At 39.1% G+C, this 17,706-nt stretch overlaps 1 protein-coding gene and 1 pseudogene across 1 annotated transcript in view; one reads left to right on the forward strand and one right to left on the reverse strand.

Moving 5' to 3' along the window:
• The window catches only part of Rp1 (RP1 axonemal microtubule associated), a 222,221-nt gene extending 209,202 nt beyond the window's left edge, over window positions 1-13,019 (forward strand). Inside the window, exon 22 of the mRNA XM_036179670.1 lies at window positions 12,950-13,019. Within this exon, the coding sequence (XP_036035563.1) occupies window positions 12,950-13,019 (70 nt within the window). The remainder of the gene's footprint in view (window positions 1-12,949) is intronic.
• Window positions 13,020-16,060: 3,041 nt separating this feature from the next.
• Window positions 16,061-16,434, reverse strand: LOC118578598 (annotated as a pseudogene).
• Window positions 16,435-17,706: the final 1,272 nt, after the last annotated feature.

Here is a 17,706-nt window from a genome sequence, read left to right on the forward strand (position 1 = left end):
CTTCTCTCATATATTACATTCTGACCACAGTTACCCTCCCTCCTCCCCTTTCACTCTCTCCTCCCTTCCTTAATTCACTCCTCCTTTTCTCTTCAGAAAAGGGCAGGCCTCCCAGGGATATTAATCTAATGGGGCATATTAAGCTGCAATAAGACTAGGCACCTCCTCTCATATTAAGGCTGGATGAGGCAACTTAGTCAGAGGAAAAGGGTTCCAAAAGAAGGCAAAAGAGTCAGATGCCACTGTTAGGAGTCCCAAAAGAAGATATAGCTCTATACAAGCAAAACATATATGCAGAGGACCTAGTTCAGACCCTCATAAGCTCTGTGGTTGCCAGTTCTGTGTCTGTGATTCCCTGTGAACCCAGGTTAGTGGATTTTGTGTGTTTTCTTGTGGTGTCCTTTGCCTTCTGCAATCCTTCCTCCCCCTCTTCTGCAGGGTTCCCCGAGTTCTGCTTAATGTTTGGGTGTGGGTTTCTGAATCTGTTTCCATCAGTTGCTGGCTGAAGCTTCTCTGATAATAATTTTGCTAGGCTCCTGTCCGTGAGTATAGCAGAATATAATTTGGAATCGTTTCATTAATTCTTTTTGCCAATTGTTTTTGGTTCTTTCATAGGTCTCTAGACTGTCCAGCTTCTAGTACTTGGCCCTCCAGGCAGTGTCAGAGGTAGGCTCTCTGTTGTGGCATGAGTTTCAAGATTTCTCATTCATCCATTGTCCACTCCTATTAATTTCTGTACCACCTTTGGTTACAAGTTTTAAGCCTAGCTGGAGAGATGGCTCAGAGGTTAAGAGCACCAACTGCTCTTCCAGAGGTTCTGAGTTCAATTCCCAGCAACCACTTGGTGGCTCACAACCATCTGTAATGATATCTGGCACCCTCTTCTGTATACATAATAATAAATAAATAAATATATATTTTTTAAAAAAAGCGGGGGTTGGGGATTTAGTTCAGTGGTAGAGCACTTGCCTAGCAAGCACAAGGCCCTGGGGTCAGTCCTCAGCTCTGAAAAAAAAAAAAGACAAAATAACAAGTTTTAAGCCAACTTTTTGTTACAGATTTTACAGACTTTTTTTTTTTTTTTTTTTTACTATACCCAATGAATGTACAGATAAAGAGTATTTACACAATAGTATTGAAAGATTTCTGGAGAGTAGAACACAAAGAAATTGTAGAGAGAAAAGACTTTCAAGACTGGAAAGTTGAAAAACTTTTAGATATAAGACTTTGGGATCATTTACTTGTGCAGTGGAAGAGATTGTTAATATCTATGAGAATTTGGAACTTGAGTGTGCCATCTTTGGTCATTAAGCTGTACTGAGGCCAAGCTGTTTGCAGTAAAATAGCAAGACTTTAATAAAAAATCTTAGTCCAAGGAAAGAATTGAGTCCAAGGAGAAGACTTGAAAAGTTAAAAAAAAAAACAAAAACAAATTCCATCTGAGGGATAGTTCCAATAAGCTCCAAGAGGGGGCTTGGAGACAGAACAGTGTAGTCAGGAGGGATAAGGAAGAACAAGCAGTAACTCCACCCAAGACAGAGTTCTTATATTGTAGAAGCCTTGGTGGCATAGAGAAGCTTTAGGTTTAGTAAGCAGAGAGTTGCCCAAGTGGTGAGAACCTCAAGGATGTACTAGGGAAATGCCCACATGTTGGGAACTCCAGAGGGCATAGCAGGATCCAGAAGACAGAGAGAAAGAGAGATGCCCAGGTGATCGGTGCTTCAAAAAGCATACCAGGCTTCAGGAGCCAGAGAGAGTACACTTACTAAGTAGGTGAAGAGAGGCAAATGGTTAAAACAGGTGGAGGGAAGAAGTGGCTGAAGAGTCTGGCTCTAGAGTTTGGAGTCATATATGTTGGGTGGCAGAAGCCAGCAAAACCCAGCTCATATGTTTTAGGGCAGTGCTACCAAAATCCTTTCCTGTCTCACAGAGAATCTTCAGCTTTGGATTTTCTATGAAGCCAGTGAAAGGGGGTTCCCTGGTAATTAGGAATGGGATGTTATATATTCATTTGCTAGTGTCTGGATACTGTGTGCAGTAATCTGGGGCAGCAAGCTTATACAGCTTACCTTGTATTCTACTCCCTTTACATCACTTCCTCAAAGCCCAGTTCTCTAGCACTCCTGTTTGGGACTTTGGGGAACTTTCCTGAGCTAATACAAAAGTCTGAGTCACAATCTCTAACTCCTAACCCTAGCTAGTTAATTTTATGCTTTTGAGGGTTTTTTTTATAACATACTTTGATGAACAAACTAAAGTATTCATGGAGGGCTTGGCTGCATGCCTAGGCAGACATGCCGAAGCAGATTTATGAAAGAATAGATGGACTTAGCCACATGTTAGACAGGCCTTCAGAAGCATATGTATATAAAAGAATAGAGAGGCTTGGCTGCATTTATAGGTAGGCATGCAGAAGCACACATATAAAAATAGAGGTGTGTACTGAAGGCAGATCAATTTAGAGCAGCAACAATACACTCTTCTCTCTTTATGAGCAGAGACATTGGAGGGAAGGCTTAGTGGTGGGCTAAAATTGAGAGAGATTTACAGAGAAACTGTCCATGCTGGTCTTAGACTCTGAATCCTCCTCTTTTGGCCTCCTGAGTATTGGTATCACAGGTATGTTTTACTGTGTCCAGCATATAGAACCATTTTCTTAAAAAAATCCCTAGGATCAATTATAAAGAATTCATTTATTACAAGTGTGATGTTCACTGAAGGAGATTAAAAGTAATAGTCTTGATTTCAGTAAATCTGAGTCTAGCAGAATCTAGAAGGGATTGAATCTAATAATATTCAAACAGTGTGTTGGCTTTGGGTCACCATATCACTTTTACTGCATCTTCAGGAAAAAGAATAAATGGTGACAAAAAAATAAACAAAGGGCAAGACCAAAGAGCATGGCTTTAAGTCAGTCAGTACACCCGGATTTGGTGACAAGAATGAAAAGTTCTGTAAAACTAATTTTTGAAAGATAATCTTGAAGGTTACTGTCATGTAACTCAGTTTTAAGAAAGAAATCTAAGTATTTACAAATTAGAACATTAAAGAACCAGTTATTCTCTTTGGATTGTCAGCATTGTCACTTTACCAAAGTTTTCTGTTGTGGTTTGAACACTTGTCCTCAGTTGGTGGAACTGTTTGGGAAAGATTAGGAGGAGTGGCCTTATTTATCAATGGTGGTAGGCTTTGAGGTTCCAAAACCCCATGCCATTCTCACTTAGCCTCTTCTCTGGCTTGTGGTTGTGTAAGATATAAGCTCTCAGCTCCAATACCTTGTCTGCCTGTCTGCCTGCTGCCATGATCCCACCATGATGTTCATGACTCATCCTCTGAAATTTTAAGCCTCAATACATTCTTCTTTAAATTTTCTGGATGGTGGTATTATGTCATGACAATAGAAAAGTAAAACTAAAATACTTTACATTTTTTTCTTCTATTGGAAAAGTTCCTTTTTTGCATATTGTTGAGTCTCATCTGACTTTTGGTCTCATAGACCCAACCAGCCTCAGCAATACTGTGGTGACTCCTTTTGAGGTGAATCTGATCACCATTTCTGTGTCTGTTAGACCAAGATATGGAGAGAATATCTAATTAACTAATCCAGATATCTCATTGTATTGCCAACATTAAAACCCAAGGTCCAGTTTTTCATAGCCTGTCTGAGAAAGGATGTGTTTCTGTTAGTTCACTAACAATCATTTGGAGTACATTTGCTATAATATCAATGAAGCATGAAGTCCTGTGCTTGGCAGTGAGTCTCAAGAGTAGTCACTGACATTTCTTACTTATTTATCATGTTCAGAAATCATGATTGATTAAAACATGTCTAATTCTACTTTACTATGGAATAGGTAGATTATTTTCCTCAGAGATGGGGAAATAGATTTATAGAGATCTAGATTCTATCCTATTCTCATTCTCTCTCTCTCTCTCTCTCTCTCTCTCTCTCTCTCTCTCTCTCTCTCTCTCTCTCTCTCTCTCTCTCAGAAAGGTCTTATGTGGTCCTGGCCTTGCACTCATTTTGTATCTGAGGATTTGCCTTTGACTGTTAATTAAATGCTGGAAGAACAACTTTTACTTCTATGCTCAGTTTATGTGTGAATGAATAGTCTACTAAATGGGCCTCCTCCCTCAGCCCTGAATCTTATGTACATGTTTAAAAAACAAAACAAAACAAAAATAAAAACAAAAAACAGAATTGCACTACAAAGCTCAGTCCTGAAATTCACCATTCTCCTATCTCTTTTTCCTGAATGCTGGAATGATAGTGGGTTTACTATACCTAATAGTTCAAATTTACTATGGAAACATTCTTTCTGGAAAGATGGGTACATTATTCAAAATCCATTTAATTAATTAAGATTGTATAATTTGTGAAAACTAAAAGTATAGCATATATCATATATGCCATTAGATTGTAGCAGAGAAAGATTAAGCACAATGTGAGTTGCAGCAATCAGGAGATAAGATCTCTTGTAGCTTTCTCAAATGAAGAGATAAGTGATCCCAACAGCTGGCTAGGACTGTACATGCTCACAGTTAATCTTATAGCACCATATGGCCACTATCTGGTGATTTTAAGGCTTGTGTGGTGGATTGGTTTTGTAGCACTGGCTCTTGACATCTCAGATCCCCACACAAGTATCCTGTACCCCACCACCTCATGTACCAGCCTCCCTCCTAAGGTCTAACACATGAAGCCAACCCATCATGTGTTTTGCCACTGTGGCTGTCTCTCTCTGTGGCACCATTACTGACATTGGCAGTGCCTATCAGGCAACTGCTTATTGTTCAGGCTCCAGTTAAGTGCTGCCTCTTTGTAGAAATATTTTTGCTCATTTTTTTTTTTTTTTGTGCCTTTCAACCCTGCCATTTATAGTTGGTTATTTTCTTTACTATATGGAGAAAAAGAGACTATACATTTCTGTTGTATTTCCTAAAACATTTACCATATTTTGTCATGCACATTGTTTTTATATTTCTCTGATAGTGGGAGCTCCAGGTCAGAATCCATACTTTTGCTGCTCTTATAGCCCCAGCATTTATCAAATTGTCTAGCACACAGATGAGACTCTCTTTAGGACTTTATTGAGTAGACAGGTGGATAGGAAGAATAGATGTACATTTGGAAACAGAGTAGCAGTACCTGGTTTTGGGGGTACAATGATAACATTTCTTCACTGTTGGGTCTGGGGTTATGTAATAATGGGGGATAGACCACCAAAGTCTATTAAATCAGAAGCATATTTTATTGCTATAAATAAATAAATAAATAAATAAATAAATAGATAGATAGATAGATAGATAAATAAATAAATAGATAAATAAATAAATAGATAAATAAATAAATAAATAGATAAAAGGCCAACAAAAGAATGGAAATATCACCTCAAGGCACAAAAGCTTATCAGCTAGCTGAGACTACAGATGGTGTTCAGGATTCTGAGGTTTTGGCAGTGGGACAGGGGTCATGAGCCCCTTTTTGTAGTAAGGTATAAGCATTAGACATGGACAAAGGAAGTTTTGCAATTTTGAAGTTAAACTTTTAGAGACAAATTGTTTTTAGTTTTTTATAATTTTCCATTAACAAAGTTTTAGCTAAACAATATATCCCTCCAGCCCTTCATGACTCAGCTAATTGATGTTTGGCCAAACCTGCAACTTCTGCTGACATAGCTGGGTTCCCATAGTGGAGGGAATAGGAAACAATGCAAGGCAGGTTTGTTGGAATTCCTGGCCACTGGCCACTCCCCCAGCTACATGACCAGACATGTGCTGTCTAGTAGCCAAGCAAGAGGCTTAGTCATCCCGGGACCTTATGTCCTACAAAATCTGCTGCATGGTCATGTAATTTGCACATAGTGTGATCACATAACTCTATGCGCATGTGTGGGGGAATCCATAAAAAGCAGGTTACAGATTCCTTGCTCCTCTTCCTCTTCTTCCTCTCTCTCTCCCTGCACAATCTCCATAGACCTAAGCACATTCCCCTCTGTTCCTTCTTCTAATAAACTCTTATAGTGGGTTTTGTTGTACTTCATGGCTTTTCTCACAGGGTAAACAGTGATACTTAATGAATAACATTGTGCTTCCACAAAAAACTTCCACAAGGTTGTCACATAGAACTAATTAAAAGTTAACTTTGGTTTTGGTAGTGAGAGGTAGGGGGTTATTAAAGAATAGCTAATTACAAAGGGCAATCTTAAGTAAAAGGAAACTAACATTTGGGTTGTTAACAGAGCTGCCCATCATAAAACATGGAAGGGCTCAGTCAAAGGTTAATTCCTTTTTGCTGGCCAAGCTGATGGCTCTCAGTTCCATCCCTTAAGCTTATTCCTAAATTCTTATCTTATTCCTGTATTACTATCTTATTCCTATATTACTAGACCCTACATGTACTACTTAGTAATACCTAAAATTTTTTCATAGCTTCTTCATTCCAGCTTGACAACAGTTCTATGAATGAGGCAGATCATTTAGTCAGCAAAACTAAGCTCCAAGAGGGCACAAATCAGTAAAAGAAAGTTCATTTTTTAAGTCCAGGTTGATATCTAAGCTGATCCATGTCTTCCTGGAAGCCCTAGTGTGTGGAGAAATTTTCAGTTCCTTGTCTAAAATTAAGAATGTTTGGCTGAGTCAGTAATGGCCTGGGGCTAGGGCCTTGAGTGGGCTGCAGCTTTGGATCTGGAAAAACCAATTCTTTCCTTCTAACTGATTATCAGTGCCCTGTCTATGGCACATGAGATATCCTGTGTTCTCTTTGTTCGACATTGTTTGATTAGCTTCCTGCTGACTTTATCCCTGGTATGATAGTTTTCTGCTAACTCTGTCCCATTTCCTCACTGCAAACTTTATATAAGAAGCTATGATTCTTAATACGCTGGCTTGGCATAAGACAGAATTCATGAAAGACCTTCTGAACCCAACTTTTCTATCTTCTTTATTTCTGATATCCTGTTCCTCTCCCTTAGGATCCTGACATGGAAGAATGACCTGCTGGGCCAAGTCAGTCCTGTTTTGATGATTTTTTTTTTCCAACAGGAAGCTTGTGATACAGAAGTTTGGCTGATTTGGGGTAGCTGCTAACATACAATATTATCTCATGCAGATTCTCCAAAGTGGTTATAATTTCAATGTATTTTAAGGCAATATAATTCAGACATCAAGGAAAAGATTCTATATCAAGGCATATGATAACAAGACAGACTTTCCCAAAGGAAAGATTAAAATGTGAAGTTTAATTTTTTTTGGTGAAAAGTTTCCCTCAGGCAATGAGTGGGGCACATTTTCTTAGGGTTCTAGTTTGGCCCAGTGCAGCTTGCTATAGCTCCTGCGACTTTCACTAGAAGCTGGTGATTGAGCTGATGAATCCAGCACAGGTGCGTTTTACTCTAGCATCTGTAGCTGCAATACAGCCCCATGTGAGTGAATAAAAAGAAGTGAAAAAGGAAGGAAGTGTATGTTCCTCGGTGAAAGGGGAAGTCTACTGTCGATAAGAGACTGGCATAGCCCAAATGGCTGAGGGGCCAGAGGAGCTGGGGAGACGGAAGCCCTGGGCTGGAGAGGTCAGGGGTAGAGGGTGGGGCATGTCAGCCAGGGATCTGAAAAAACCTGATGGCTGAAAAACTGTTTCGATATGCTAATGGATACCTCAGTTAGTTATTTGTTCTAGGTTTGAGACCTAACAGCCCACCTTTTCAAAAATAATAAATAAATAAATAATGAGGGGTGATGTAGTCTTTTCTATGACTGCTTCCTGCTGACATTGTTGTTATTAGAGATACAAAAGGCTGGAATGCTGGCCAAGGCCAGGAAGAGCAGGCTGTTTCACTAACTGTCCAGCCTCTGTGGGACCCTCTGGGACTAGAGAAGTGCAGGAAACTTTGCAACATCTTGTGGGACTCTTGCAGATACTAAGTCTGGAGTCATCCAGGATGCAGAGGCTCAGGCTGGTCAGAAAAAGGGGGTGCTGGTGAGTTTGGAGTGCTTTTCAGTCTTTAGTTGACTGGAAATCTGCTGCGACAGACACAGAGAAGGTAAAACTGAGAAGTTCAGGGGAAAATTTTAATTGAAGGTGTATATTTGAAACTTCCAGACCCTAGGTCCTGGTAGTTGGGGGAGGTGAATCCCAAGACCAGGGGAGATACCCTCAAGAATAGATAGGTAGAGAAACTTAGGAGTAATTGCCTGGAGCCTATTTGGCCTATAGGAGGTGGATTTAAATTGATTCCCTGAAGCTTATGAGATTTTTTTTTTTTAGTTCATAAACAGAGATACAAGATTTAGATATGTTATTATTTCTACTGTTTGTAATCTATACTAAAATCCACATTGTAGACAAGGCAGTAGACTCATTCCTTTGAGTCATACTAAAAGCTTAGGAAACCAAATGTGATTTTGGGTTAAAAGCATCTGTGAATTTATCACTTTTCAGGGTCTGGTAGCAAGGTAAACTGACCTTCCCAGCTGGAGACCTAGTACTTTTAGGAAAGTGAGGCCTGAGGCCTGGTTTTTACATATGAAGAAAAGACAACTGTATCCTTGAGGGAAAAGGTAGTATGCTTGCTGTTGCTAAATTGACAAAGCTACACTTAGCCTAGTCATTAACACCATCACAGATCTGAGAAGGATAAATTATAGCTGGAAATATAATCCAAATGTCCTACGTATCGATTAAGTTGACAGAGAAGTACCCACTACAAAGATAGGTGTCCTAGGCTCCCATGGTCTCAATAGCTTCACTGGGGGCAGTGGTGGGTGTCCAGATATCATGCAGGACAGCATTGAATTGTCAGCTGTCACACAGAGCAGCATGGCCTTAGGCTGTTAGAGGTTTTCCTGTGGAGAAGGAACTTGGGAAAACTGATCTTACTTTGACAAGTTGAAGTGCAGCAGTCAACCCAGAAGCGTCCATCCAGTTTATGTAGGGCCCTCACAGCAGGGGAGGATTGGGGCAATTCCTTAACCAGTGGTTAGCAGCATTACCACAGCACAGGAGGAATAGCTGGTGCCCTATCTATCTTATTTGGAGACTTTAGGGGTTCCTGCTAAGAGGGGGAAGTTCTGTCTATTATGGGAAACTCTTTTATTATACATTTAAAAAGTCATGTCCAGCAGATCTCTAAGAGTTTGAAGACCATCTATTAAGAATATTTGAGTTAGTTACGTATTTTCCTCTTAACCTTGAAAACACATACAGGAGGCTAAATAAAGCTTGTGATTTAATGAATTACGCAACACTTTACAAGTTAATAGCTTTTATAAGATTGAGATTTTATAGCTTTATTGTTAGCATTTAGATATTACCTGACTGGCCCCTTGGGGACCTAACTAGCAATCAGGCAGTACCTTGGCCTGCTCAGGGTGCTAGTCATCCTACATAGCCTGTTTGTGCATTTCTGAACCCACTTTAGGACAGGGGCTCTGTCTACCTTTCTTTATCTCTCTCCCTTTCTCTTCCCATGAGACTGCATCTGGACCTCCTCCCTTCCCCTTTTCCCATTTCCTCTTCTCCTCTCTTCTATCTCTTCTCTCCGTAGCTCCCCTTTCTCCCCTCCCCCCAATAAAACTCTCCATGTGAGTGCTGTCTGCATGCCCCCCTCTGCCTGGCATATCTCTTTCTCTCACCCACTGTGGGCACCTTGGTTAAAATTCACCAAGGTCTCTCTCCTGCTATTTTACAAAATTTATTTTTGTTAAGTTTGAGCCTTAAAAATTTGAGTTGAAGCTTTAGTTGAAGATCCTGATCCTTTAGCATCAAAATAAACCTTGAAACCATAAACACGGTCCATAGAATGACTGGGACTTTACTGATACTTTTAAAGTGTACCATTGCAGAATATCATAGTTTCTTGTGTGACTCAGTTTATTCAAATAGCTAAAGCTTAATAAACGGGGCAACGACAAAGAAGCTAGGCAAGTATCTTTAAATAAGTTATTGTTAAACTGAGTACATCTTAGAAGTTTATAAATGGTATTTATTAAACATACCTATGTTTTTCCTTATTTAAAATTTTTTAGAAGCTTTGTATTGAGCACAGTTGGCAAAGACATAACTAGTTGCACATGCATCTCTAGTCAGCTTTTGTTTATTTAAGTAGATGTTTATAACCTTAGGAATTTGTAAACTTTGATTGTATTTAATCATAAAAATCCATCCTAATCCAAGATATTTTGGAGATGTGTTGTTGTCTCTTTAGTCTAAAAAGGAGACAAAATAATAAACAGAGAGGTCATTAAGAATAAGAAGTTTATAACTACAGCTTTATTCCATGTGGTCCTTTTCAGATGTTGAAGTCACATGACATGTATTCCTTATCCCTAGTAAACTTGGCTGCCAGCCATGTGGCTATTATTTTAAAATACAGTATATTTTAAATATGAGTTGGATCAAATATATAGTAAGGTATAGCAAATTAAGATTACCTTTGTACAGACTTTTAAAGTATAAGCGTTTAGTTATAAGTTTAAAGCCTGATTTTGTTAACAAATTTTATAGATTTTTAAAAAACATACCCAATAAATTTACAAGTCCTGAGACAGAGTTTGTAGCATAGTCTTAGGAGGTTTTTTTTTTTTTTTTTTTTTTAAATAACAGAGTGCAGAGAAATTGTAGGATAGAAGATTTTTAAGAGTGGGAGGTAGAGGAAGTGTAGAGCTAAGAAAATTTAGATAGAAGAGATTTTGGGATCATTTATTTGTGCAGTGGCAGAAGTTCTTACAATCTGCAAGAATTTGGAACTCAAATGCGCCATTCTTGGCCATTGATCTGTACTGAAGCCAGGCTGTTTTCAGTAAGATTTTATTAAATCTCTTAGTTCAAGGGAGGAATTGAGTTCAAGAAGAAATGGAGGAAGGTTCCCAGAATTAACTCCACCACAGGAGAATTTCCAATATCATAAAGGCCATGAGGACTTAGAGAAGCTGGAAGATTTCCAGAAGGGAGTTGAAGGAGAGGAGGGGTAATGTCTTAGAGGCCCAGAAGGGCTTAAGGAAGCTGTGGAACTTAGCAGGCCCCTCCCAGGGGAAGGAAAGAAAACTTGCAATGTACAGGCTCAACTTTAGGAAGGAGCTGCAGGCAGGGCAACAGTCCCTAGCGGGAGGTGGGAGAAAGTTAACTGAGACCCTAAGTGCCTTTAGTAGAGATACCCAGATGGATGTAGTAGGCCAGAGCTAGAGATGTAAGACCAGTGCCCAGGTGTGTGCCTTGGGAGGGTATAAAAGGCTCTAGGATCCAGAGAGATATTCATGGCATAAACAAAGAGAGTAATGGTTAGAGCATGTGAAAGGTAGAAGTAGCTAAGTAGACAGACTCTAGAATTTGGGATCAGATTTGATGGATGGATGGAAACAGCAGAACAAACGTGTGAGGGAACTCATTTGTGCCACTCCTGGCGTTTCAACACTAGATGAATGAAGAAAAGAAATAAAAATGGGGAAACCCACAGAGAGCAGCTGACCAGTACTAGTTGGAGCTCACTGACTCTGGACTGACAGCTCGGGAACCTGCTTGGGAACGAACTAGACCCGCTGAATGTGGGTGACAGTTGTGTGGCTTGATCTGTTTGTGGGGTCCCTAGCAGCAGGGCCAGGACTTATCTCAGGTGCATGAACTGACTTTTTGGAACCCATTCCCTGTGGTGGGATACCTTGCTCAGCTTTGATACAATGGGGAGGGGCTAGGCTCTCCTTCAACTTGGTATGCCAGACTTTGTTGACTACCATTGGAAGCCTTACTTACTGAGGAGTGGATGGGGATAGAGTAGGAGGGAGGTGAGAAGGTGGGAGAAGGGGAGGGAGGGGGAACTGGGGTTGATATGTAAAATGAAAAACAATTTAAAAAATATATTTAAATACAAAAGAAAGGGAGGAAATGCCTTCTTTGTATGGTGGAGAAGAATGTTTATTGTAAATAAAAGGGAGATGTGGTGATATTTTGTTCCCCAAAATATTGTGCACCCTAATAAACTTATCTGGGGTCAGAGAACAGAACAGCCACAATATTAAACATAGATGATAGGCAGTTGTAGCACACGTTTTTAATCCTAGCATTCCAGAGGCAGAAATCTGTCTGGATCTCTGTGAGTTCAAGGCCACATTGGAAACAGCCAGGCTTGGTGACTCATGCCTTTAATCCCAAGAAGTGAGCCTTAATCCCAGGAAGTGATGGCAGAAAGCAGAAAGGTATTTAAGACATGAAGACCAGAAACTAGAAGCACTTGGCTGGTTAAGTTTCAGGCTTTCAAGAAGTAGTTTATCTGAGATCCATTTGGATGAGGACTCAGAAGCTTCCAGTCTGAGGAAACAGGATCAGTGGAGGAATTGGTGAGGTGAGGAAGCTGTGGCTTGTTCTGCTTCTCTGATTTTCCAGCATTCACCCCAATACCTGGCTTCAGGTTTGATTTTATCAATAAGACCATTTAAGATTCCTGCTACAGGGAGAGCACAGGCAGAGACAGACATCTGGGAGAGTCCAGAGTGAACATGACACTGGGCTAGGTCATATGAGGAGAGGGGAGAGAGCAAAGGAACCACCAACCAAGAGGTGTGGTCTGGGCCAAGAGACTGGCATAGCAAAAATGACTGAGTTATATAGGGACCAGAGGAGCTGGGAGAGGGAAGCTTAGCCCAATAACCTGGGCTGGAAAGTTTGGGGTAGGGTCGGGTTATGCCAGCCAGGAGGGTCCTGTAACAGGGAGAAACTTAGGGATGGTAGAAGAACCTGGTGGCCAGAGTCTGTTTTGATGGGTTAATAAGTACTTCATCCTGGGTTTGAAAGCTAAAAATGAGGATGTAATAAGTTGGATTGTGCTTGGCTATTTTTTTAAAAAGCAATTTTTGTTATTATATTTGAATGTACAGAAATGAAGCAAATTCAACTCATTATAAAAACCAAGAAGATAAATTTTCTATTCCTTTTCTTTCTTATGTTTTTCATTTTCTTCAGATGGATTCCTTTCATGTCCCAAGGTTCAATGCATTCAGAAATTGAACTTTATTGTCAAGGTGAGGATTAAGAAAACTGGCAGTAGAAGAAGGCACAAGAGGCTTTTGTTACAACTGGACATCATGGAAGATGACCTCCCAATTGTCCCAGAGTGTCCCCGTTGCTAGTGTGACATGGATAGATATTCTGATGTTCCTTACAGAGGAAATACAAATACGTGGAAGTGTGTCTTGGTGATGTTTTATGCACCCCCCATACAGTGTTAGGAATCAGCTGAAGGGTTTCTCACTGTTAAAGAGTTTGAACTCACTCTATTTGTTGTTGTTGTTTCTCTCACTTATAATGAAATCAAACAGATTTAATATTAACTTTACTTCACTTTTACTTTTGCAGAAATGCAAATAAATCATCCACCTAAAATACAAGAGGAAACAAATGGTAAATGTTGTTGCATTTTTTATCTCCTAATCATCTAGCATAATCCTTTAATATTTCCTGCCTTGAACATTTTTATAATATATTGGCATTGAGTTTAAACAATTGATTAAAACTACTTTAAGTGAGTTCAAGAAAAAAACCATTAAATTTGATATGTTTTAAAAAGCTGACATGAACAACTTTAGCCCCCCCTATCATTAACAAATATACATAGGAAACAAACACTTCCAAATGGCTTTTTATGGTTTATCTTTTCTATCTAAAATATTTTTAGTATGTATTATCTATAAAAATTGTTGATTTCATCATGACATTCTTGATTATTTTCATCCCTTACATTCTTTTGTCTGTAGTTCCTTCTGGTTTACCTTCCCCTAAGTCACCCCTTTCTACATTCATGTCTTTTCCCCCACTTCTTTCTTTTTCTAATGTAGATTCTATATATGAAGAAACAAGCAGAATTTGTCTTTCTGAATCAGACCCTTTCACTTAATATGATGGCCTCTCATTCCAACCATTTTCCTGTAAATTATATAATTTCCTTCTTCCTTACAGCTTAATAAATCCCCATTGTGTATATACACCACATTTAATTAATTCTAGGCTAGTTTTATGACTCAGCTCTCATGAGTAGTGCTACAGGGCAAAAAGGTGCTCAAGTATCTCAGTTTTATGCTGACTGTTTCATTTGGGTACGTATTTAAGAGTGGCATAGCAAAATCTTATGCTGCTTCTACTTTTAGTTTTTGAGAAATCTCCATAAGTGATTAGCTAATTCATATTTACACTAAGAGTATATAGGGTTCCATTTATATACACCCTTGCCAAATTGTTTTTTTGTTTGTGTTGTTGTTGATAGCCATTCTGAGTGGATTGATGGTACAGTCTGATTTGCCTTTACTTTATAGATAAGTATGTTGAAACTTTTTTTCATGTATTAATTAGTCACTTGTACTCCATAATTTGAAAACTTTCTGCTGAGTTCATTTGAAGGAGGTAACTGTTCTTTCAGCACTTAGATTTTAAACTTCTATATAGACTCTGGATATTAATGTCCTGACACATGAATGCTGCTTCAAATTAGTAATTCTTCCTTTGCTGTACAGAAGTTTTTCAATTTCATGCAATCTCATTTGTCAATTCTTGATATTATTTTCTAGGATTTGTAGTTCTGATTTTCAGAAAGTATTGTCCTAGGCCTATATCTTCAAGTGTTTTTTCTTTAGTAGCATCACAGTTTTAAGTCCTGCATTAATGACTTTGATCCATTTTGAACTGACTTTTTACAGGGTCAGAGAAAGGGACATAAGTTAATTTTTCTAAATCTGCATATCAATTTATCCACCACCTTTTATTGTTGAGACTACCTGTCTGTTTTAATTCTCTTTGAGGTCAGGGATGATTTTCAAACTAGAAATTTTATTTTATTGTCTGACATTTCAGTCATTTCAGTATCATTTGATTTGGTTACTAATGAACTGTATGTTTTTGGCAGAGTAATGTTACATTGTTTGTTCATATCTCATATTCACCTTTTAAACATGCAGTCTGTGCATCTGTTAGGATGGGAATCTCTTTTGGCTATATTTGAAATTTGTCTTTGCAGCTTTTCCTTGTGTGCTTAATCTTTAGTATCCATTCCAATATCAATATCCAGTATAAACTAGTTCATGAAATAACAGCATCAAAACAAACTATATATTACCTGGTGGCTGGCTAGTTCACAGGTTGAATGTCAGCTTTAGGCTGTGCTCTCTGTGCAGGATTCTCCTTTTTTTGCATATTGGCACTCATTTCTTGACCTACTTGTTCCACAGCCTCAGTACACAGTTTTTACATATAGGAAACATTGGATAATACATAGATACAGGGCTCAAGGCTCCCATTCTCACCCAACAATAAACCCTTTGCAACAGGGGCACAGTTCTGGGTGCTGAGGAATTACTCACAGTGGGCTCAGAGGTGTCAACCTCTACTGTAAGCATAAGGAGATGGAGGTTACTATTTACAACATAGCATAAAGACACCAATGACCATGTCTCTTACTAGAGCTCATTAACACTGAAAACTTCTAGGAATGTCTAAGCCAACCCTAACCATTTTAATGACTACTTCTGTCAGCCATTTCCACATAGGCATTATGGCAAGGTGTCCTGTGCTTGCTGCCTGACAATTGTCCTTTGTTCTCAAGTTTCTAGAGTTAACCAATCTCAAGCAATAGACCCTTCTTCAAGATGGAACTTGGATACAGAACTTCAGTGTATCAGTAATGACACAGTCAACTTAAAGCTATGACCTGCCATGTCGGGGGAGTAACTATCACACCCAATTTCCCTACCGGATACGGTTGTGATACTTGTGTGAGACTTGCAGGCTTATCTTGCTGTTAGCAGTACCAGTCTGATGTCAGGTATTGCTGCCTGGGGTGCCAGCCCAGAAAGCCCAGGGCTCAGAAGGAATCCATGGCATCAGTACATACTAGACCTTTCTGAGGGGGTTAAAGAAAAAGAGACATATTCTCTTGATGGTTTCCTTCAGACCTTTTCTTTATTCTGTTTTTTGCATCCTCTATTGTTTATTTTCCTGGTGACTTCTTTCTCCCATTCTGATGTTTTCCTTCTAACTTTCATTCTTTTTTTTTTCACAGACCAAGCCTTGACCTTTATTATTTAAAAAAAAGCTGCATATTTATTTTGCTTTCTGACTCTGTGCTTGTGCCTTCAACACCTTCACAACAATTTTCTGCTCCTCAATAAGGAAAGCACGATTGATCCTGTCATGGACACACTTGGCACACATGGACTCACTGTAGGCCCTGCTGACATGCTTCTTTGTCTTACACAACCTCGTAAGGACTTTCAGTCTCACAGCACAAACCCCTTGAAGCCTGCCTGGGTGCACACCTCATGCGGATTTAGGTGCTTTTCCAACCTTCTTGCTATAAAGGTAAATAATCCTGTTGCCAGGGATTCGAGACAGCCTAGTTTTGTTAGAGGCTGTGTTGTAGGAAACCCTACAATGGTATGTCAAAAGCTGGACCATTCTGAGTGCCTCCAAGCACCGTCCCAGAAAGAGCTAACATTCATTCTTGATGCTTTTCTTTTAGCCCATTTTAACTCTCTCTAACTCTATCTCTATTCTTTCCCTTACAGCTTATATACCCTAGCAAAATCTTTCAGGCAATATAAAAATTATAATGTAGTTACATTCCATTTTTCAAGTGAACGATTGCAATGAATAAAAAAAAAAAAACAGTAAAAAACCCAGCATGCTTTCCATATCCCTTACATGATTAAACGTTTTACATATTACAAGTGAAAACCAAATTATCCCAAGGGACCATGTACATTCATACCCAAGCAACTTGTAATAGATTAATTGTATTGGCGAGGAAAGTATTATCAGTCAGGTCTTTTACTGGCAGACTGCATTTTGCAGTTACAAAGAAAGGGCCAATTACTTTATTACTTGGAAGGTATCCTTATAAGGAATCTTAAAGGAATCACAAATCTAAGCTTTTATATATGAAAAAGAATCAGTCAGCTGTACTTTAAATCTTTGGGGTACATGCCCACTCATCAATAGCTTCTTATATAAGGAGATTGAGGGCAGAGCTGGACATACGCAATTATTCAGCATCTTTGGTCATCAACCAATCCTAGCAAGAAAAGTGCATCAACTTTTTTTTTTTTTTCTGACTTGTTCTTGTTTCCTGACTTTAAAGAGTTAAACTACATGCCTTTATGAAACTTTATATTATCTTCTTGGATTTTTCACCTCAAAGCTATTTCTCAAAAATGTCTTAGTCTAACTTTAAGTTATTTTCAAAGTTTTGTTTAAGTTATAAAGTACTCCAAAACATCTGAACACATTTCCAACATTAAGATTTAAAAAATTTAGGCTAACTGGGCTAACTGGGACTCAATTTTTTTCTTTTTTAAAATTTATTTTGTTTTATTTATTTTTTATTTTATTTTATAATTTAATTTAATTTTAAATATCAGCCATGGACTTCTCTGTCCTCCCCCCTTCCTCCCTGCCTTCCCCCCAGACCACCCCCCATTCCCATCTTCTCCAGGGCAAAGACTCCCCTGGGGATTCAGCTCAACCTGTTAGATTCAGTCCAGGAGGGTCCAGTCCCCTCCTACCAGGCTGAGCAAAGTGTCCCTGCATAAGCCCCAGTTCCAAACAGCCAGCTCATGCACTAAGGACAGGTCTGGGTCCCACTGCCTGGGTGCCTCCCAAACAGTTCGAGCTATTCAATTGTCTCACTTATCCAGAGGGCCTGATCCAGTTGGGGACTCCTCAGCTATTGGTTC

Source organism: Onychomys torridus, chromosome 2 (assembly GCF_903995425.1).
Source record: "Onychomys torridus chromosome 2, mOncTor1.1, whole genome shotgun sequence".
Taxonomy (NCBI): Eukaryota; Metazoa; Chordata; class Mammalia; order Rodentia; family Cricetidae; genus Onychomys; species Onychomys torridus.